We start from the raw sequence: 23,218 nt of genomic DNA on the forward strand, positions 1-23,218 counted from the left end.
TTCTAGTCTCAGTAAGACCATTGAGTCTGGTCTCTTTAGAGAATTTGAGGTCTGCATCCCACTGCTGTCCTGCTCCATCAGGGATTCTCTGTTGTGTTCTCTGTCAGGTCAGTCATCAGTTGTAGCTGGGCACCATCTAGTTTTCCTGGTCTCGGGCTGATGTAGTCTCTGATTTATTTGGCCCTTTCTGTCTTTTGGGCTCATAATTACCTTCTGTGTTTGTTCTTCCTTCTCCTTTCCTCCAGGTGAGTTTAGACCCATTGATGCATCTTAGATGGCCACTTACCAGCATTGAAGACCCCAGACACCTCTCACCAAAGGGGAATGCAGAACATTTTCTTAATACATTTTACTATGCCAATTGACCTAGATGTCCCCTAAAACCATGGTCCCCAATCCCCCTGCCCCTGCTACTCTGGTCTTGGAAGCGTTGTTTATTCAGGAAACTTTTTTGATATTGGTTTAGTCCAGTTGTGCTGTGTGTCAGTATTTTAAGGAACTATCTAAAAGTTAAGAAATGTGAAAGGAAATGGATGAAAATGGAAACGTTTGAGAGAACTGAGGTGCGTCGAAGGTAGGGAAGAAACTTGTAGTTACAAGATGCTTGACCTGGATGAGTGGGAATGGCAATCCTCATCAGGAAAGGGCTGCCCTACTGCGCAGGCGCGGGCACACGCGAAACCTGGGTGCGCCGGAAGGCGTTCTTGCGCCCCAGGGCGAGAGTGCGCGGCCGCCGCACGCGGTACGAAGCGTGGCGCGAGGCGCCCGCCCCAGGCGCGCGCGTGCGCAAGAGGAGACAGAGCGCTGAGGCTGAACTTAAGAGGAAGGGGGCGCGGCGCACGCAGCATGGCATCCAACATGTACTTGGTTCGCCAGCGAATCAGCCGGCTCGGGCAGGTGCGGCCCCGGGGAGGAGCCTCCCCTTCCCAGACCCTGCCCGCCCCTGGCTTCCCACGCCAGCCCCTTTCCGTCCCCGCCCCAGCGCCTGGGCGGAGCGGCTCAACCGCCGCCCACCTCGGCCCGCGGCAGCTCGGCCCGCCCCGGAGCCTGCCCACCCGCCCCGCCTACCCTTCCTCCCGCCGGGCTGCTGGGGTCAGGGTGTGTTCCCCTCCTCCTCAGCCCGCCGCCTGACTCTCTCTCCCTCCTTCCCTCAGAGGATGTCTGCCTTCCAGATCAACTTCACCCCACTCAAGGAGCCGCTCGGCTTCATCAAGGTCCTCGAGTGGGTGAGTGCCGCCGGGGAAGCCCGTAGTTCCGCCGCCGCGCCCGCACCCGCGGCCCGCTCGCTTAGGCGCCCCCGACCGGGGAGGCGGAGGGTCCCCGGGCGGGGGGCGAGGCCCGGCCCGCTGACCCCGAGGCCACCGCCGCCTCGAGGGAAGGAAGAAGGAAGGGCAGGCCGCTGCCTCGGCCGCGCGGGCAGAGACGCCGCGTCGGCGTGGAATCACGGGTTCCCGCGCCACGCCGTCCCTCGGCCACTTCGGTCCCGCGCGGAGCCGCCTTCGGTCTTCGAAGCTTATCTCTGGGTGCCGTCTGGGAGAGTGAGAGTTCTCATTTCCCTTTGGCCCCACTCCCTCCCGCAAGGGAAGAGAAAACTTCCTGTCGCGGTCTAACCGAATCCCGGAGGCCCGACGCGCGCCGGCCGTGCGCTCCCCGCGCTGTGCGGAAAGAGCGGCGCGGCCACCTCCGCCCTCTGCTGACTTGAGCTCATGCTCCTTCGAAAGCTGTTTTTGTTTTTTCTTTTTTTCCTTGCCTAAGTAATCAGAGAAGGATTCAGTTCTCAATTTACTTTTAAGATTGGCTCCAGTTAGAGTTAAAAATAAACTGTGGGTTAGGGGAGCGAGGGAAAGGTCTTTTAAGAAACCGCATCTGGTCAGTTCCCTACACTTAGTAACATAGAAGTCGACATCCCACGTTTGTTTTAGGTATTTCCGAGCAACAGTCTGCAGTCAGCTTTTAGGCCTTTCCTGGGAACGCTCAATCATTAACATCAAAGGAGACTTATTAATTCGACCTTGGCAATGATCGCTCGCTTGGAGGTGTTAGTGAATATTCCAGGCAGTGCGGGTTTCTTGTAAACTTGTTTCAGACTTCGTGGCCTAGTACGTATTTCAGCTCTGATTTTTAGGCTTTTATTAATTGGAAGCTGTCATCCCTCCACTGTGCAGGCACGTTGTGTTTATAGCCAGCAACATTTACATCCATAACTGCTTGACGTTATATTTTAGTGATGGTGAAGAATGAGAACTTTCGAGTTCCTGTTTTAGATAAATGACACAGAAACTCAAATTCTCCTTGGGTACTCAATCCAACCTCCACCATCTCCCTAAAGCTTTGCTTAGTGTTTTCTGAAAACTGAAATATTGCTAATTTCACACAAATATCTACCTTAAAGGCATATAAATGTGTATACCTAGAGTTTTTAAAACTTGGGTCCGGAATTAAATAGAATAATTATTAAGGCATGTAAAAGCGCTTGCAGGTTGAAAATCACATTTAAGTAGGCTAAACAAATGTAAACGTTAAGAAAAAATCTTGTACCTAGTAGATTTAGTATAGTTGAATTATAATTAAATTTAGAGATAATAATTTAAATTTTCACTTTGATGAAAAGGCAGTTTTTATTTGTCCGTATGTTGTCAGTGTTTTCCTTTAAAAAATTGTAAGCAACTTTTCATAACTTTTTTTATTACGCTTTGGTGAAGGTTTACAAAGCAAATCGGTTTTTCATTAAATAATACACGTTGTTTTGTGACATTGCCTAAATTTATTAACATTTTAAACCATCTATGGCACTGGTTTTTTATGGTGGCTATGAGTTGGAATTGATGGCAGCAGGTTAGATTTGGTTTTTGTTTATGGAGATAAGTTCATTACTGGTTATAAGTCTGATAGATTTTTTTTAAATAATTTTTATTGTGCTTTAAATGAAAGTTTACAAAGCAAGTTAGTCTCTCACACAAAAACCCATATACACCTTGCTACACACTCCCAGTTACTCGCCCCCTAACGAGACAGCCTGCTCTCTCAGTCCACTCTGTCTTTTCATGCCCATTTTGCCAGCTTCTAAACCCCTCCACCCTCTCATCTCCCCTCCAGGCAGGAGATGCCAACATAGTCTCAAGTGTCCACCTGATCCAAGAAAGGTCTGATCAAAAAAAAACCCAAAAAGGTCTGATAGATTTTGAAAAATATCTTGTTTAAGCTTTTTAAGGAAATACTATTTTAAACAACTTGTTACATAGGAGAGTCGTTTAGTAAAACAAGTTGTTGAAAATGAAAAAAGTATTTCCTTCATTGCTATTGGTATAAAAAAAAATTTTTTTTTAGTGCATATTTATTATACAAATATTTGAGTATCTACTGTGCCAGGCACTAGGGGCTATAAACATGAATAAAATGTGATCTTTTCCTCATGATCTATTAAGGAAGTACATGAAGACATAACAAAATGCCATATGGAGTAGTTGTTGACTTGGGGAGTGGATTCCCAGGCAAAGGAAGTTTTATGTCCAGTGGTGTAAAGAGTTGAAGCATCTGTTTGAGAACCTAAAGCAATTGGGTTTGGCTGGAGCATAAACTGGGAGAGAGGAGGTGATTCGAGATGATTCTGAAAGGTTTCAAGGGGTTTGCAGAATAGTTTGGAGTTTATCCAGTGGATCAGTTCTTAACTTTCTGGAGTTGGTTGATCCCTTTGAGAGTCTGGACCTTTCCTTGGGAAAATATATCCGTACATGGTACAAAATTTTATTTGCCATTTTGGGGTGTTCATTGAATAGTCTCAACTTAAGCATTTTCTATCTACTACAAAAAAAAAAAAATGGGCTCTCTATATTCAAGGAGAACTTAAAGTTTACTAGTAGACTTATTTACTCACCCCTATGCCTTTGCTTTATTTGCTCAGAGCCCTGGTGGCTCAGTGGTTAAGTGTTTGGCGGCTAACCAAAAGGTCAGCAGTTTGAATTCATCACCTACTCCTTGGAAACCCTGTGGGGCAGTTCTGCTCTGTCCTATAGGGTCGCTATGAGTTGGAATCAACTCGACAGCAATGGGTTTTGTTTTTTTTTTTTAAATGTCTTTGCTCACTTCTACCTGGAATCCTCTAAATATTCACCATGACCACCTTCGTGGAGTACATCAGATGTGATTTTCATAGGCAATATATATATGTTGTTATTATTTTCAGAACACATCTCTCCCCTGGACAATCCCCCCACACACATATGGTAATCTCTGATAAAATATAAAGGGGAAAATTAAGATAACAGGGGTCTAATATAATGATTCTCAAACTCTTAGATCTCAGGACCCCTTTATGCTCTTAAGAATTGAGAACCTCAGAGAGCTTTTATGTCGATTATGTTGTTGTTATGTGCTCTTGGGTTGATTCGACTCAACAGTGATCCTGTAGGACAGAGTAGAATTTCCTAGGCTTTAATCTTTATGGGAGCAGATCTCCAGGTCTTTTCTCCCATGGAGCCGATGGTGGGTTCATACCACCAACCTTTTGGTTAACAGCTGAGCCTAACTGAGCCATTTAACCATTGCACCATGAGGGCTTCCTATCTGGGTTATATCTATCGATATTTACTATATTAGAAATGAAAACAAATTTTAAAAATACTTGTTTATTTAAGTATAACAGTAATAAGCCACTTGAAAGCTTAAATCGTATCAGTGGCAACAAATGTCATCAGTTTTCTTGAAGTAACAGGCTTATTTCATTAATTTTTTAGAAAAATGTATGTTGAGTATCTGAATGACTATAGCTTGTCTTACTTTGGAGCCCTGGTGGCACAGTGCTTAAGTGCTTGGCTGCTAAACCAAAGGTTGACGATTCGAACCCACCAGCCACTCCACTGGAGAAAGGTGTGGCAGTCTGCTTCCGTAAAGCTTTACAGCTTTGGAAACCCTATGGGACAGTTCTGCTCTGTCCTGTAGAGTTGCTGTAAGTCAGATTTGACTCGAATTTGCTTTGGGTTGGCCCTGTTACTTATTTTTTCAAGTAAAAATGGTGTTCCATGAAAAAAAGTGACTAGTTCAGCTAGCAACTCGATTGCTTAAATGCTTTCCCTGGAAACAACCATTTTATTTTGGTATGGGGCAGTAGTGCTTTATTTGTACTTCCGGTTTCATCATTGTTGTTGTTAATTCCCATGGAGTCTGCTCCAACTCATGGTGACTTTATGTATAATGCAACTAAATGTTGCCTGGTCCTGTGTTATCTTCATGATCATTGATATGTTTGAGTCTTTTGTTGTGGCTGTTCTGTCATCCATCTCATTGAGGAGTTTCCTCATTTTCACTGATCCTCTGCTTTGCCAGACATGTCCTTTTCTAGTGATGGTCTTTGCTGATAACGTGTCCAAAGTAAGCAAGCCAAAGTCTTGTCATCCTCACTTTTAAGGAGCATTTTGGTTGTATTTCTTCTAAAACTGATTTGTTCTTCTAGCAGTCCACAGTATAGTTAGTATTGTTCACTGATACAGTAATTCGAATGCATCAATTCCTCTTCTGTCTTCATTTTCATTGCCCAGCTTTTGCATGCATATGATGCAATTGAAAAGACTGTGGCTTGGGTCAGGTGTGCCTTAGTCATCAAAGTGACATCTTTGCTTTTTTAAAAATTAAAAGAGGTCTTTTCTAGCAAATTTGCCCAAGGCAAATACATCATTTGATTTCTTGTCTCTTGTTTCCGTGAACCTTGATTGTTGATCCAGGTAAAATGAAATTATTGACAACCTCACTTTTTTCTCCATTTATCGTAATGTTGCTTATTTGTCCAATTGTTAGGATTTTGGTTTTCTTCACATTCAGATGTAATTTATACTGCGTCCATACTGTAACTTTTGACCTTCATCAGTAAGTTCTTCAAATCTTCCTCATTTTCATCAAGCAAAGGTTGTGTCAGCTGGACAGTGCAGGTTGTTCATGAGTCTTCCTCCGATTTTGATGGCACATTCTTCATACAGTCCCGCACCACTATTAGCATACAGATGGAAATAAGTAAGGTGAAAGGATACAGTCCTCCTGCGCACCTTTTCCAGTCTTGAACCATGCAAGGTTCAAACCTTGTTCTGTTTAACGACTGCCTCTTGATACGTATACAGGTTCTGCATGAACAAAGTGTTCTGGTATTCCCATTCTTCCAGTGTTAATCATAATTTGTTACTGTCCACACAGTTGAATGCCATCACACAGTCGGTAAAACACAGGTAAACATCGTTCTTGTATTCTCTGCTTTTAGCCAAGAGCCATCTGACATCTGCAGTAATGTCCTTTATTCATGTTCTGTTCTGAATCTGGCTTGACTTTTGGCAGTTCCCTCTTGATGTACTGCTGTAGTCGTTTTTGAATGGTCTTCAGCAAAATTTTGCTGGCGTATGATGTTGCTCAGTAATTTCTGCTTTCCATTTAATTTTCTTTGGAATGGGCACGCATATGGATACCCTCCAGTTGGTTGGCCAGGTAGCTGTCTTCTGAATTTCTTGACACAGACCAGTGAGCCCTCTCCAACGTTGCATTGTTTGTTGAAGCAGTTGGTATTCTCTCAATTCCTGAAGCCTTGCTTTTCGCCAGTGCCTTTAGTGCAGATTGAACTTCTTCTATCACTACCTTCAGTTCTTGATCATATGCAGCCTCCTGAAATGGTTGAGTGTTGACTTATTCTTATTGGTACATTGACTCTATATTCCTTCTGCCTTCTTTTGATGCTTCCTGCATCATTCAGTTTTTGTCCATAGAATCCTTCAGTAATGCAATTTGAGGCTTAAATTTTCTCTTCAGCTCTTTCAGCTTGAAAAATGCCAATTGTGTTCTTCCCTTTTGGTTCTCTAACTCTAGGTCTTTGCACATTTCATTATAATATTTCACCTTGTCTTCTTGAGCCACTTTTTGAAATCTTGTATTCAGCTCTTTTACTTCATCATTTCTTCTGTTTGTTTTACAGAATATTAAAAAGCTGCATACCCAAGTGGGGAAATTTAATAAAAGTAGTAGTTTTTGTTGCTTCATCAAAGACATTCTTTAATGAAATTGGCTTTGGTTTTTGTTTTTTTAACTCCAAGTATGTGACATTGAAACACAGTTTGATGTCATTGCCTTCATGCTAAAGCCCAATAGTTTTACCCACTTAGGCTTTTGTTCAATCAGTGCAACATCAGTGCAGTGCAAAGGGCAAATGATGTCTTAGTGTAAGATAGTTTTCCTGAAAGAATCTTGAGGACTTCCAGGGATCCAGAGATCGATTACACATTGAGAACTGCTGTTCTGATACATGGTAAACATCAATGGAGACCAGAAATGGAACAGAAAATAGGGACAGAGAAAGGAGGACTGTCCCCAGATCTGGAAAATAAATTTGGAATATGTAAGCTTCAACTTACTGTCTAGATCTGTGAGTTACGCAGCGCTGGGTTAGAAAGGGTATAGCCTTCTAACTAAGACCTGGACCAATCTACCTGCTGGCTAAGAGCTGGATTTGTGATAAGCCAGTACTCCCATATGTTGGTGATTTGGGAGGACCATTATAAGATGTGGTGTTTCTTGACTAAGGGCTCGGAAGACCAGGTAGAAATGACCATGAGACCACTGGACAGTCATAGAGAGGGGATAATTACCAAATTGCTGAGTTAAGCCTAAGCCAAATATCCCGAAACACATGAATAAATAATTCTCACCTGAAAGCTCAAGTCTTATCAGTGACAAGAAAAACTGTCAGTTTTCCTTGAAGAGACAGGCTCACTTCAAGACAACCAGCCAGATCAACAATCAGGTTATTGATACATTCCAAAAGACATGAAAATAACAGAAAAATCTAAAAATCACTTTAAAATAGGAATATTTAGGGTTCTTCAGTTATAATTCTATACCCAGCTTAGCAATTGTCTAAGAATGAAGGTGACATAAAGATGTTTTCAATATATGATGATTAAGAGTTCAGGGGGGAAAAAAAAAACCTTTCCCTGTTTATTTCAGCAGGCAATCTAGAGTTTACATCTCATAAGCCAAATTCTTAAGGGTTATGGAACTCTTCTAGCTGGCCTAGTTTTCCTATGATTGTTTTTAGAAGGAAAAGAAGACATTTAAAAAAAAAAAACCTTTGCCGTCGAGTCAATTCCGACTCATAGCTACCCTATAGGACAGAGTAGAATCACCCCATCGAGTTTCCAAGGAGCACATGGTGGATTCGAGCTACTGACTTTTTGGTTAGCAGCCTAGCCCTTAACCACTACACCACCAGGGTTTCTTTCCAGAAGGAGACATAGAAGAGTGAAACTGAAACATTTTGTAACTGATTTCAGTGCTCAGTAGGCACTGAGAGTAAACTGAAATATTGACATCAATAACAAAACCTTTTTTAAAATTAATATCTTTAGTAAATGCTTCCGATTTTGACTCACAAAAAATCAATACTTTGGCCCTAGGCATCGGTTCTTATGATTGTAAAGGGAAACACACTGTGATCGTTTCTTTTAAGTATTGAGTGATCATTTGATTTAATAAAAAACAGCACACATTTGGTTTTGCACATAAACATTTTTTCATAATACACTTTCAGGTATATTTTGAAGATTTCAGTTATATCATTTTTATAAACTAAGCCTTGAACAGGAAAATAATTAAAATAGATGACATCAGATTAATGATGAAACCGATGGATCTTGCAACTAGAAACATGTAAAAGACACCTGTAAGTTAGAGGAGTACAAGTGTTCCCCAGTAGAACCATCAGAGTGAGCAGGGTCTAGGAATAGGGGCTAAGACTGGGTCTAGTTGTAGAACAGATGACTCATTGAAAATACCATTGGTGTCCCAATTTTTTATAGCATGAATCCCCATCAGTGTAAAATCTAACACATACAGTCATATATAAAACATTCTGTGTTACTATGTAAATTTTACTGTGTTAGTTAATATAAGGCATATTATATACTTGGGACAAATTTCATTCACATTTTTACATCCATATGTCAGACAGTCTTCTTGATAACTTCTCTCTTTTTTTGGCCAACTTCTTGTCATCTATTCAGTTGTTGTGTGCTCTTGAGTCAATTCTGACTCATAGTGACACTGTGGGACAGAATAGAACTGCCCCATAGGGTTTCCAAGGAGCGGCTGGTGGATTCAAACTGCTGACCTTTTGGTTAGAAGCCTGAGCTCTTAACCACTTCTCCACCAGGGTTCCCATCTATTATGTAGACACCTGTTAAGTTTTTACCTTGTAACGCGGCTGATGAATATAGCTCAGATAGAGTGTTAATGCTGCCATTTTCTTTTTTAGACATGAGTGTTAACGTTAACAATTCGTAATTTCTTTGAAGACATGATTTTAAGCCGCCAGTACATTTTGTGAAGGTTTGGTTAAAACTTGATAATTTATCCTGTAAGCCCTCTTAGCCAGACATGCTCACATTGTAATGCCTTAACACTGAAAGTGATAGAATAGGCGAGGGTCTCACTTTGTGCCCTTCCATATTACATGACTCTCCTTATCTTCAGGATGCCCAGCGTATTGTACTGACATACAGCCACCTGACATAGGGGCCCAGCGTGGGTTTCAGTGGTATATTTATTTCAGTAAAGCTTTATTTTCTTTTTTAGATCTAAAAGTAGATATAAATAGAAATTCACATATTTTCTTCTTATTCATCAGCTGATTGAGTACAGGTAGCTCCCAACTTAACGACTATTTGAGTTACTATGAACCACACTTACGACCGTCTTTTTTTTTCTTTTTGGTACATCTTATCATTAACATGTACTACATACAACGCTGCAGCGTATGATTTGCTGATATTCTCAGATGTTCATTTGCAGATGTTCAACATTAGGATTTATAAAAATACTGATAATAAAAGGAAAACTAAAAAAAAAAAAATACCTGACATGCATCAGAACTGACTTAGTCATTGGACCGGAACCCCGTCATAAGTCGGAGACTACTTGTACTCTGTTGTTAGATACCATCGAGTCAGTTCTGACTCATAGCAACCGTACGTACAACGAATGATAACACTGCCTGATCCTGCGCCATCCTCACAATTGTTATGTTTGAGCCTATCGTTGAAGCCACATTATCAACCCATGTCATTGAAGATCTTCCTTGTTTTCGCTGACCCTCTGCTTTATTAAGCATGATACCCTTCTCCAGGGACTGATCCCTCCTGACAACAAATCCAAAGTATGTCAGACGAAGCCTTGCCACCCTTGCTTCTAAGGAGCATTCTGGCTGTACTTCTGCCAAGACAGATTTGTTCGTTCTTTTGGCAGTCCATGGTATATTCAGTATTCTTCGCCAACACCACAATTCAAGAAATCAGTTCTTCTTTGGGCTTCCTTATTCATCGTGCAGCTTTCACATGCATATGAGATGATTGAAAACACCATGGGTTATATTGTAGGAACTCATAAAATTATATTTTGGAGACCAGTGTTCTAGGGAATCAGGCTTAATATTAACTCCGAGGTTGTCGTTGCTATTTTGTGCTCTCGAGTCAATTCCAACTCATAGTGACCCTATAGGACAGAGTAGAACTGCCTCATAGGGTTTCCTACCCTGTCATCTTTATGGGAGCAGTTTGCTGGGTCTTTTCTCCCAAAAGCTGCCGACCTTTTGCCTAGCAGCCAAACACTTAACCATTGTACTACCACTTCTTGACCCTGAAGTTACAGCTTTCTACATAAGTGAGGCGTCTGCTGGGGTGGTCATCCTTACTACTCACTCTGTAGATAGAATTCAATGGCAGTAGTTAGAGTCATTCTTCATGAGGTAGGAGGGGATGGGGCAGCGAATTTCACAAATGGCAAGGAAATATAAATTGGCAGTGGAGGAACAATCAGATGGGATGCGCTTCTCTAAGTTTTCCCTTTAACCACAGGAAATCTTGGTAACGTCTTCTAACTTCTTTTGCACTAGAGTCACATTTCACCATGAGATGTCTTAGTAATAATCCTATAAGTAATCAAAGTTTCAATTGTAGAAACATGGCTTTCAGGATAATCAACTATAATGAAGAGATCCTTCCAATCTGGCTCAGCTTCAAATTTGATTTGGTTCATCATTGATAAAGGGAATGTTGATAACATAGGGCTGAAGGAATTCATGTCCATCAATGAGGCATCCTTACTGAACACCCGCAGCCTGTCCTCATCCTGATCCAAATCTATCATCTCAGCCTGCAGCAGGGCAGAGGAGCCACTGTTGCTGAAAAGGGGGGTGCCACTCCCCCTTCCCCCACCCCTGTTGTTGTCCCCAGCCGGGAGGGCCCAGGGAACCTCATTTTAGACTAAGGGTACAAATCAAAATGCTTATAGAAACCATCCTTGTAAAGTAAGTGAATGAAGCAGACCGTTGGGAAGAAAAAGAATAATTGAAATTCATTGATTGCCGAGGGTTGTTGAAACAATAGAGAGTAGGAGGAGTCTAGAAAGCACATGCCCTGTCCTAAGTGACACCTGTCATTCAATTCCATGTGATTGCTGCCTTAAGGGAGTGTGAGCCTATGTTACCATAGCTCTCCTCTCCCCTAGAAGATCAAGAAATCTGAATTTTAATGTGCACTCTCCTGATACTAAAATATTGGCAACAAATTCACATATTTTTAAATAAATACTGGGAAGACCATATAAATTTATTTGCAGGCCAGGTTTCACCCATGGACTACAAGTTTATAACTTCTAATGCCAGATCAGAATAGTAGTAGACTATAGGGAGAGGTGAGATGATTGGATACATTGCCCTCAGATTATTTTGTACTTCGTTTTATTTTTTAGGACCTAGAGTGTGTACTTTATCCCTTTTTTCTATAAGACCAGAATCACTAACATAAGATTTATCCTCGTAACAAAAACAGCTTTGAAATGGTTATGTTAAGATTAGAAATGCGGTTTTATTTGTAGGTCATTGGAAATTGATGTTACGTTAATGAAGCAGTTATTTAGTGAGCACTTGCTATGTGTCCGGCTTTACCACTGAAAATCCTGAATGAGACCAGGTGTAAAGACATGTGGCAAGGGAGGAGGTAAAGGCAATAGTCTTGAAAGCAACAAGCTATGGTGCAGAGTGTCATTTATTAATTTTTTAAAAATAATTTTTATTGTGCTTTAAGTGAAAGTTTACAAATCGAGTCAGTCTCTCACACAAAAACCCATATACACCTTGCTACACACTCCCAATCATTCTCCCCCTAAGGAGACAGCCCACTCTCTCCCTCCACACTCTATTTTCGTGTCCATTTTGCCAGCTTCTAACCCCCTCCACCCTCTCATCTCCCCTCCAGGCAGGAGATGCCAACATAGTCTCAGTTGTCCACCTGATCCAAGAAGCTCACTCCTCACCAGCATCCCTCTCCAACCCATTGTCCAGTCCAGTCCATGTCTGAAGAGTTGGCTTCGGGAATGGTTCCTGTCCTGGGCCAACAGAAGGTCTGGGGGCCATGATCACCAGGGTCCTTCTGGTCTCAGTCATATCATTAAGTCTGGTCTTATGAGAATTTGGAATCTGCATCCCACTGTTCTCCTGCTCCCTCAGGGGTTCTTTGTTGTGTTCCCTGTCAGGGCAGTCATCAGTTGTAGCTGGGCACCATCAGTTCTTCTGGTCTCAGGATGATGTAGACTCTGGTTCATGTGGCACTTTCTGTCTCTTGGGCTCGTAATCACCTTGTGTCCTTGGTGTTCTTCATTCTCCTTTGATCCAGGTGGGTTGAGACCAATTGATGCGTCTTAGATGGCTGCTTGCTAGCGTTTAAGACCCCAGACGCTGCTCTTCAAAGTGGGATGCAGAATGTTTTCTTAATAGATTTTGTTATGCCAGTTGACTTAGATGTCTCCTGAAACCGTGGTCCCCAGACCCCTGCCCCTGCTACACTGGCCTTCAAAGCATTCAGTTTATTCAGGAAACTTCTTTGCTTTTGGTTTAGTCCAATTGTGCTGACCTCCCCTGTATTTTGTGCTGTCTTTCCCTTCACCTAAAGTAGTTCTTATCTACTATCTAATTAGTGAATGCCCCTCCCCCATCCTCCCTCCCCCCTCCCCCTCTCATAACCACCTTAAGAATGTTTTCTTCTCAGTTTAAACTATTTCTCAAGTTTCTATAGTAGTGGTCTTACACAATATTTGTCCTTTTGCAACTAATTTCACTCAGCATAATGCCTTCCAGGTTCCTCCATGTTACGAAATGTTTCACAGATTCCTCACTGTTCTTCATTGATGCGTAGTATTCCATTGTGTGAATATACCATAATTTATTTATCCATTCATCCGTTGATGGGCACCTTGGTTGCTTCCATGTTTTTGCTATTGTAAACAGTGCTGCAACAAACATGGGTGTGCATATATCTGTTTGTGTAAAGGCTCTTATTTCTCTAGGAAATATTCCAAGGAGTGGGATTGCTGGATCGTATGGTAGTTCTATATATAGCTTTTTAAGGAAGCACCAAATCAATTTCCAAAGTGGTTGTACCACTTGACATTCCCACCAGCAGTGTAGAAGTGTTCCAATCTCTCCACAGCCTCTCCAACATTTATTATTTTGTGTTTTTTGGATTAATGCCAGCCTTGTTGGAGTGAGATGAAATCTCATTGTAGTTTTGATCTGCATTTCTCTAATGGCTAATGATCATGAACATTTCCTCATATATCTGTTAGCTACCTGAATGTCTTCTGTAGTGAAGTGTCCATTCATATCTTTTGCCCATTTTTTAATTGGGTTGTTTGTCTTTTTGTAGTTGAGTTTTTGCAGTATCATGTAGATTTTAGAGAACAGGCACTGATCGGAAACGTCATACCTAAAAACTTTTTACTCTTTGGGTGACGTCTTTGGATGAGCATAGGTGTTTGATTTTTAGGAGCTCCCAGTTATCCAGTTTTTCTTCTACATTCTTTATAATGTTTTGTATACTGTTTATGCCATGTATTAGGGCTCCTAACGTTCGTATTTTTTCTTCCATGACCTTTATCATTTTAGATTTTATATTTAGGTCTTTGATCCATTTTGAGTTAGTTTTTGTGCATGGAGTGAGGTATGGGCCTTGTTTCATTTTTTGCAGATGGATATCCAGTTATGCCAGCACCTTTTGTTAAAAAGACTGTCTTTTCCCCATTTAACTGTTTTGGGGCCTTTGTCAAATATCAGCTGCTCATATGTGGATGGATTTATGTCTAGATTCTCAATCCTGTTCCATTGGTCCATGTATCTGTTGTTGTACCGGTACCGGGCTGTTTTGACTACTGTGGCGGTATAATAGGTTCTAAAATCAGGTAAAGTAAGGCCTCCCACTTTGTTCTTCTTTTTCAGTAATGCCTTATTTATCCGGGGCCACTTTCCCTTCCATATGAAGTTGGTGATTTGTTTCTCCATCTCATTAAAGAATGTTGCTGGGATTTGGATCGGAATTGCATTAAATGTATAGATCGCTTTTGGTAGAACAGACATTTTTATAATGTTAAGTCTTCCTATTGACTAGCAAGGTATGTTCTTCCACTTAACATAAGTCTCTTTTGGTTTCTTGCAGAAGTGTACTGTAGTTGTCTTTGTATATGTCTTTTACATCTCTGGTAAGATTTATTCCTAAGTATTTTATCTTCTTGGGGGCTACTGTAAATGGCATTGATTTGGTAATTTCCTCTTCGATGTTCTTTTTGTTGGTGTAGAGGAATCCAACTGATTTTTGTATGTCTATCTTGTATCCCGATACTCTGCTGAACTCTTCTATTAGTTTCAGTAGTTTTCTGGAGGATTCCTTAGGGTGTTCTGTGTATAAGATCATGTCATCTGCAAGTAGAGATACTTTTCCTTCTTCCTTGCTAATCTGGATGCCCTTTATTTCTTTATCTAGCCTAATTGCTCTGGCTAGGACTTCAGCACAATGTTGAATAAGAGTGATGATAAAGGGCATCCTTGTCTGGTTGCCGATCTCAATGGGAATGTTTTCATGCTCTCTCTATTTAGGGTGATGTTGGCTGTTGGCTTTGTATAAATGCCCTTTATTATGTTGAGGAATTTTCCTTCTATTACTATTTTGCTGAGAGTTTTTATCATGAATGAGTGTTGAACATTGTCAAATGCCTTTTCTGCATCAACTGATAAAATCATGTGATTCTTGTCATTTGTTTTATTTATGTGGTAGATTACATTAATTGTTTTTCTAATGTCAAACCATCCCTGCATACCTGGTATGAATCCCACTTGGTCATGATGAATTGTTTTTTTGATATGTTGTTGAATTCTATTGGCTAGAATTTTGTTGAGGATTTTTGCATCTACATTCATGAGGGATATAGGTCTATAATTTTCTTTTCTTATGGTGTCTTTACCTGGTTTTGGTATCAGGGATATGGTGGCTTCATAGAATGAGTTTGATAGTATTCTGTCCTTTTGTATGCTCTGAAATACCTTCAGTAGCAGTGGTGTTAACTCTTCTCTGAAAGTTTGGTAGAACTCTGCAGTGAAGCCGTCTGGACCAGGGCTTTTTTTTTGTTGGGAGTTTTTTGATTACTTTTTCAGTCTCTTCTTTTGTTATACCTCTGTTTGTGTTAGTTTAGGTAGGTGGTGTGTTTCTAGGAATTCATTGCTTTCTTTTAGGTTTTCAAATTTGTTTGAGTATAGGTTTTCGTAGTAATCTGATATGATTCTTTTAATTTCAGCTGGGTCTGTTGTAATATCGCCAATCTCATTTCTTATTCTGGTTATTTGCTTCCCCTCCTGTTTTTCTTTTGTCAGTTTGGCCAATGGTTTATCAATTTTGTTGATTTTTTCCAAAAGCCAGCTTTTGGTCTTGTTAATTCTTTGAATTGTTTTTCTGTTTTCTATTTCATTTAGCTCTAATTTTTATTATTTGTTTTCTTCTGGTCCCTGTGGGTTTCTTTTGTTGCTCTCTTTCTATTTGTTCAAGTTGTAGGGATAATTCTTTGATTTTGGCCCTTCTTTTTGTATGTGTGCATTTATTGATATAAATTGGCCTCTGAGCACCGCTTTTGCTGTGTCTCAAAGGTTCTGATAGGAAGTGTTTTCATTCTCATTGGATTCGCTGAATTTCTTTATTCCATCCTTAATGTCTTCTATAATCCAGTCTTTTTTGAGCAGGGTATTGTTCAGTTTCCAAGTGTTTGATTTCTTTTCCCTGCTTTTTCTGTTACTGATTTCCACTTTTATGCCCTTATGGTCAGAGAAGATGCTTTGTAATATTTCAGTGTTTTGGATTCTGCTAAGGCTTGCTTTATGCCCTAATATGTGGTCTATTCTAGAGAATGTTGCATGTGTATTAGAAAAGAAAGTATAGTTGGTTGCTGTTGGGTGGAGTGTTCTGTATATGTCTACGAGGTCAAGTTGGTTGATTGTGGCATTTAGATCTTACGTGTCTTTATTGAGCTCCTTTCTGAATGTTCTGTTCTTCACCAAAAGTGGTGTGTTGAAGTCTCCTACTATTATTGTGGAGTTGTCTGTCTCACTTTTCAATGCTGATAGAGTTTGCTTTATGTATCTTGCAGCCCTGTCATTGGGTGCATAAATATTTAATATGGTTATATCTTCTTGGTGTATTGTCCCTTTAATCATTATATAGTGTCCTTCCTTATCCTTTCTGATGGATTTAACTTTAAAGCCTGTTTTGTCAGAAATTAATATTGCCACTCCTGCTCTTTTTTGATTGTTTTTTGCTTGATATATTTTTTTCCCATCCTTTGAGTTTTTGTTTGTTTGTGTCTCTAAGCCTAAGGTGTGTCTCTTATAGGCAGCATATAGACGGATCTTGTTTTTTAATCCATTCTGCCACTCTCTGTCTCTTGATTGGTGCATTTAGTCCATTTACATTCAGAGTAATTATGGATAGGTATGAATTTAGTGCTATCATTTTGATGTCTTTTTGTGTGTGTTGTTGACAGTTTCTTTTTCCCACTTGATTTTATGTGCTGAGTAGATTTTCTTTATATATTTCCCTTTTCTCATATTTGTTGTTGTTGATTTTGTTTCTGCTGAGTCTGTATTTTTCCCTTGTATTTTATTTTGATGAGTAGGATAGTTTGTGTCCTTTGTGGTTACCTTATTATTTACCCCTATTTTTCTAAATTTAAAACTAACTTTTATTTCTTTGTATTGGTGTATCTTCCTCTCCATATGGAAGGTGTATGATTACATTTCTCAGTCCCTCTTTATTATTTTAATGTTGTCTTTTATATAATAACATCACTGTTACCCTGTTTTCAGCTTTTTTTTTTTTTTTTTTTAAATAATCTTGCTGTGTTTTTTGGATTTCCTTGTCTGGTTTGACTTCTGGTTGCTCTGCCCAGTGTTCTAGTCTTGGGTTGATACCTGATATTATTGATTTTCTAACCAAAGAACTCCCTTTAGTATTTCTTGTAGTTTTGGTTTGGTTTTTACGAATTCCTTCAACTTGTGTTTATCTGGAAGTGTCTTAATTTCACCTTCATATTTAAGAGACAGTTTTGCTGGATATGTGATTCTTCGCAGGCAATTTTTTTCCTTCAGTTTTTTTAATATGTCATCCCATTTCCTTGTTGCCTACGTGGTTTGTGCTACGTAGTCTGAGTTTATTCTTACTGACTCTCCTTGTAGGTGACTTTTCGTTTATCCCTTGCCACTCTTATAATTCTCTCTTTATCTTTGGTTTTGGCAAGTTTGATTGTAATATGTCTTGGTGACTTTCTTTTAACATCTACCTTATGTGGAGTTCGATGAGCATCTTGGATAGATAATCTTCTCATCTTTCACGATATCAGGGAAGTTTTCTGCCAACAAATCTTCAACAATTTTCACTGTATTTTCTGTTATCCCTCCCTATTCTGGTACCCCAGTCACTCGTAGGCTATTTCTCTTGATGGAGTCCCACATGATTCTTAAGGTTTCTTGATTTTTTTTAATTCTTTTATCTGATTTTTCTTTAAATATATCAGTGCCAAGTGATTTATCTTCGAGTTCAGAAATTCTGGCTTCTACTTGCTCAATTCTGCTCCTCTGACTTTCTGTTGGGTTGTCTAATTCTGTAATTTTATTGTTAATCTTCTGAATTTCTGATTGCTGTCTGTGGATTTTTCCAGCTTATTAAACTTTTCATTATGTTCATGAATAATCTTTCTGATTTCTTCAGTTGCTTTATCTGTGTGTTCCTTGGCTTGTTCTGCGTATTACCTCATTTCCTTCCTGATGTCCTGAAGGGTTCTGTAAATTAAACTTTCATGTTGTGCATCTAACAATTCCAGGAATGCACTTTCATTTAGAAGATTCTTGGATTCTTTGTTTTGAGAGCCTATTGAGGTGATCATGGCCTGTTTCTTTATGTGACTTGATATTGACTGTTGTCTCCGAGCCATCTATAAGTTATTGTATTAGTTTATGCTCGCTTACTGTGTTGTAGCTGCTTGCTTTGTGTTGTTTTGGTATACCCCGATGGGTTGCTTGAGTGAGCGAGCTTGATTATCTTCTCCTTTGAAGCTCTGGTGTCCTGTCCCCAGCTGGCTAGAGCTGTTACCAGGTATATCAGTCTAGGAGTCCATTCAGTTTTCTTGTATGAGTTCAGCTCAGGTGTCCAGGTAGCTGATCATCAAGTGTGTGGTACAGGCTCTGTCCTACAGTCTTAGAGGGGTAGGGGTGAATGGTGTATATACTGGTATCTGATTGCAGCAGGGGATCACACTCTGAACAAGGCAGGGGGCTGAGAACTGACCCCCCAAGTGTCTGTGAGGAAAACACGTCTCTGTTGCATAGAGCATGCTGGTGGGTGGGTTCTGCAGAGGGACCATAGGCACCCAAGGTTTTTGGTTGTAAGAACTGGGAGGTATCAGTTACCTTTGGACCCCTGGCTCCCGAAATAGGCCCACACAGGTCCATGCAGCAGGGAAAGGTGCTCAAGGTCCATGGATGGTTTATGCCTGGCCAGGAGCCGCTTCTGTCCTGAGCTCCCCTAGTTAACGGAGCTAGCAAATTATCTTTTTCCCCCAATTGCTAATTTTTTCCTTCCCCAAGGCTGGGAGGATGGCTCTAGGTGCTCACCAGGGTCTATCTCAGGCCCAGGGGTTCAGCCGCTGAAGCCAGCTTGCGGGTGGTAAAATATACACATGTACTTAGCTTTTGCCGAGAGTGCCGTTCTCCTCAGGTTCCAGAGGTGTGAGTAGGCTGTGTGGCTGGCTGCTTCTCCCTGAGGAAACTGCGGTTGAACAGTAGTACCAGCCTGCTGCTGCAGCTCTGGGAATGGTGCCTGAGGGATCTCCGCGATTCAGGTCCGGTAACTCCTCTCCACTTCTAAACGGTCTCTTCCTCCCCCTGCCCCTCATTCGTTGTCTAAGCTTGCCTTTGATGCTCAGGGCTCCCAGTTTGTCACAAATATATTGGTTTCACTTGTTTTTTCGGGTCTTTGTTGTAAAGAGGGCTCACTGGAAGCATCTGTCTATTCTGCTATCTTGGCTCCACCTCCCATTTATTAATTTTTGATTAATTGAGAAACTGTTATTTTTTAAATAAAGCAACACACACACACACACACACAATACCTATTGTAGAGTTAATATACCCAAGCCTGTGGCAGCCCAGCTGAAACGATAATGAGTTCTACCACAAGGAATTGGGTAAGGCCTTAAAGGATGAGCTTATTAGACAATGGGGGGCATCTCATGTACATCCAAGAGTTAATACCTGGTATGTTACAGGAACAGTAAGTAATGCAATGTGACAGAATCGTATGGTACCGGGCAGGAAGTGTAGTGTAGATAAATCAAGGAAGATAAAGTTGAGGCTGTATCAGTCGTGCCTTTTATGCCAAGGTAAGAAGTTTCAGCTCTTTTTTTTTTTTTATGTTTGGAAAATCATTGAGGAAATCCCTTTGAATCTTCTTTAAACCCGACATGATCAGGTTTTTATTTTAGATCAGTGTGACATCACTCTAGAGCAACTGTATCCAATAAAAATATAATGTAAGTCACATAATATAATTTTAAATGTTCTACTACACTAAAAAAGGAAAAAACAGGTGAAATTTGTTGTAATATATTTTACTTAACCTGGCGTATTCAGAATATAACAATTTCAACACATAATCAGTATATAAAATTACCAATGAATTATTTAACATTCTTTTTTTCATACTAAATATTTAAAATCCAGTGTGTATTTTACACTTACGCTACATCTCCATTCAGACTAGCCACTTTTAAAGTGCCCAGTAGCCACGTGTGGCTCATGGCCATCTTATTGGTAGTGCATTTCTACAGTCTACACTATAGAAGATGAGTGGTGATTGGAATGAGATTAAAAATGAGAGAAGAGTCTGTTCAGTTAGTCCAGGGGAAAATGGTGAAGGCCTGAACAAAAATAGTATCAGGAGTGATAGTAGACAAGTAAAAATGGATTACAGTATGAGACCACTTTATTTTTTTTTAATTGTGCTTTAGGTGAAAGTTTACAGCTCGAGTTAGTTTCTCATACAAAGATTTATACACACATTGTTATGTGACCCTAGTTGCCATCCCTATAACATGACCGTACATTCCTCCTTTTCCCCCCCCCCCGGTTTCCCGTGTCCATTCAACCAGCTCCTGTCCCTTTCTGCCATCTCATCTCGCCTCCAGACAGGAGCTGCCCATTTAGTCTCCTGTATCTACTTGAATTAAGAAGCACACTCTTCACGAGTATCATTTTATATCTTATCATCTAGTCTACTCTTTGTCTGAAGAGTTGGCTTTGGGACTGGTTTTTGTTCTGGGTTAACAGAGTCCAGGGGCCATGTCCTCTGGGGTTCCTCCAGTCTCAGTCAGAGCACTAAGTTTGGTCTTTTTACTAGCATTTGAGTTCTGCATCCCACTTTTCTCCTGTTCTGTCAGGGACTGTCTATGTGTTCCCTGTCAAGGCGGTCATTGGTGGTAGCCAGGCACCATGTAGTTCCTCTGGTCTCAGGCTGATGGAGTCTCTGTTTTATGTGGCCCCTTTTGTCTCTTGGGCTAATGTTTTCCATGTGTCTCTGGTGTTCTTCATTCTCCTTTGCTCCAGGTGGGTTGGGACAAATTCATGCATCTTAGATGGATACTCGCTAGCTTTTAAGACCCCAGATGTCACTCAGCAAAGTGGGATGCAGAACATTTTCGTAGTAAACTTTGTTATGCCAATTGACCCAGGTTATCTCCAGAAACCATGGTCCCTACACCCTTGCTCATGCTACAGTGTTCCCTGAAGTGTTCGTTTGTGTTCAGGAAACTTCTTAGCTTTTGATTTAGTCCAGTGGTGTTGATTTCCCCTGTACTGTATGTTGTCCTTCCCTTCATCTAGGATCATTCTTTGTCTACTGTTTAGTTGGTGAATTTCCCTCTCCCTCCCTGCCCACCCTCTTAGCCATCAAAGAATGTCTTCTTCTGGTTTAAACCTTTTCTTGAGTTCTTATAATAGTGGTCTCACACAATATTTGTCTTTTTACAGCTGACTAATTTCACTCAGCATAATGCCTTCTAGATGTTTCACAGGTTCGTCATTGTTCTTTATCGTTGTGTAGAATTCCATTCTGTGAATATACCCTAAATTGTTTATCCATTCATGGGCACCATTGATGGGCACCTAGGTTGTTTCCATCTTTTTGCTGTTGTAAACAGTGCTGTAGTGAACATGGGTGTTCACATATCTATTTGTGTGACAGCTGTTCTCTAGGATATATTCCAAGAAGTGGGATTGCTGGATCGTGTGGTACTTCTATTTCTGCCTTTTTAAGGAAGCACCAAAGCGATTTCCAAAGTGGTTGTACCATTTTACATCCCACCAGCAGTGTATAAGTGTTCCAGTCTCTCCTCAACCTCTCCAGCATTTATTTTATTTATTTTGTATTTTTTTGGATGCTAGCCTTGTTGGTTTCTTTTTTTTTTGTAGCCTCGTTGGGGTGAAATGGTATCTTATTGTAGCTTTGATTTGCATTTCTGTAATGGCTAATGATCATGAGCGTTTCCTTAGGTATCTGTTAGCCACCTGAATGTCTTCTATGGTGAAGCGCCTGTTTATATCCTTTGCCTGTTTTTTAATTGGGTTGTCTTTTTGTGGTTAAAGTTTTGCAATATCTTGTAGATTTTAGAAATTAGACCCTGATCGCATATGTTGTAGCTAAATTTTTTTTCCCATTGTGTAGGTTGTGTTTTTAATTTTTGATAAAGTCTTTTGCTGAGCATAAGTGTTTAATTTTTAGGAGCTGACAGTTACATAGTTTCTCTTCTGGTGTTTGTGCATTGTTTTGTATTTAATATTCTGTTTATGCCATGTATTAGGGCTCCTAGAAAAAAAAGTCCGTATTTTTTCTTTCATATCTTTATCGTTTTAGATTTTATATTTAGGTCTTTGATCCATTTTGAGTTAGTTTTTGTGCATGGTTTGAGGTATGGGTGTTGCTTTGGTTTTTTGCAAATGGGTATCTAGTTACGCCAGCTTCATTTATTAAAGAGACTGTCTTATCTCATTTAATGGACTTAGGGCCTTTGTCAAGTATCAGCTGCTCATAGGCAGATGAATTTATGTCTGAATTCTCAATTCTGTTCCACTGGAAACCGCTTAAAAAAATTTTTTTTTTTTTTGATAATTTTTACTGTGCTTTAAGTGAAAGTTTACAAATCAAGTCAGTCTCTCACACAAAAACCCATAAACAACTTGCTACATACTCCCAATTACTTCCCCCCCGCCCCCATGAGACAGCCCGCTTCCTCTTTCCACTCTGTCTTTTTGTGACCATTTTGTCAGCTTCTAAGCCCGCCTACCCTTGCATCTCCCCTCCAGGCAGGAGATGCCAGCATTGTCTCAAGTGTCTCAAGTGTCCACCCGAACCAAGTAGCTCACTCCTCACCAGCATCCCTCTCTAACCCATTGTCCAGTCCAATCCATGTCTGACGAGCTGGCTTCAGGGATGGTTCCTGTAGTGGGCCAGTAGAAGGTCTGGGGGCCATGATCACTGGGGTCCTTCCAGTCTCAGTCAGACCATTAAGTCTGGTCTTTTTATGAGAATTTGTGGTCTGCATCCCACTGTTCTCCTGCTCCCTCAGGGGTTCTCTGTTGTGTTCCCTGTCAGGGCAGTCATCGGTTGTGACTGGGCACCATCTAGTTCTTCTGGTCTCAGGACGATGTACTCTCTGGTTCATGTAGCCCTTTCAGTCTCTTGGGCTCATTATTATCTTGTGTTCTTGGTGTTCTTCATTCTTGTTTGATCCAGGTGGGTTGAGACTCATTGATGCATCTTAGATGGCTGTCGCT

The 23,218-nt window shown here is 40.6% G+C and overlaps 1 protein-coding gene across 1 annotated transcript in view; it reads left to right on the forward strand.

Moving 5' to 3' along the window:
* Positions 1-1,063: 1,063 nt before the first annotated feature.
* Positions 1,064-23,218, forward strand: part of SYPL1 (synaptophysin like 1) — a 37,151-nt gene continuing 14,996 nt past the window's right edge. The window contains exon 1 of the mRNA XM_010587345.3: positions 1,064-1,226. Within this exon, the coding sequence (XP_010585647.1) occupies positions 1,158-1,226 (69 nt within the window). The 5' untranslated portion in view covers positions 1,064-1,157. The remainder of the gene's footprint in view (positions 1,227-23,218) is intronic.

Source organism: Loxodonta africana, chromosome 8 (genome assembly GCF_030014295.1).
Source record: "Loxodonta africana isolate mLoxAfr1 chromosome 8, mLoxAfr1.hap2, whole genome shotgun sequence".
Lineage (NCBI taxonomy): Eukaryota > Metazoa > Chordata > Mammalia > Proboscidea > Elephantidae > Loxodonta > Loxodonta africana.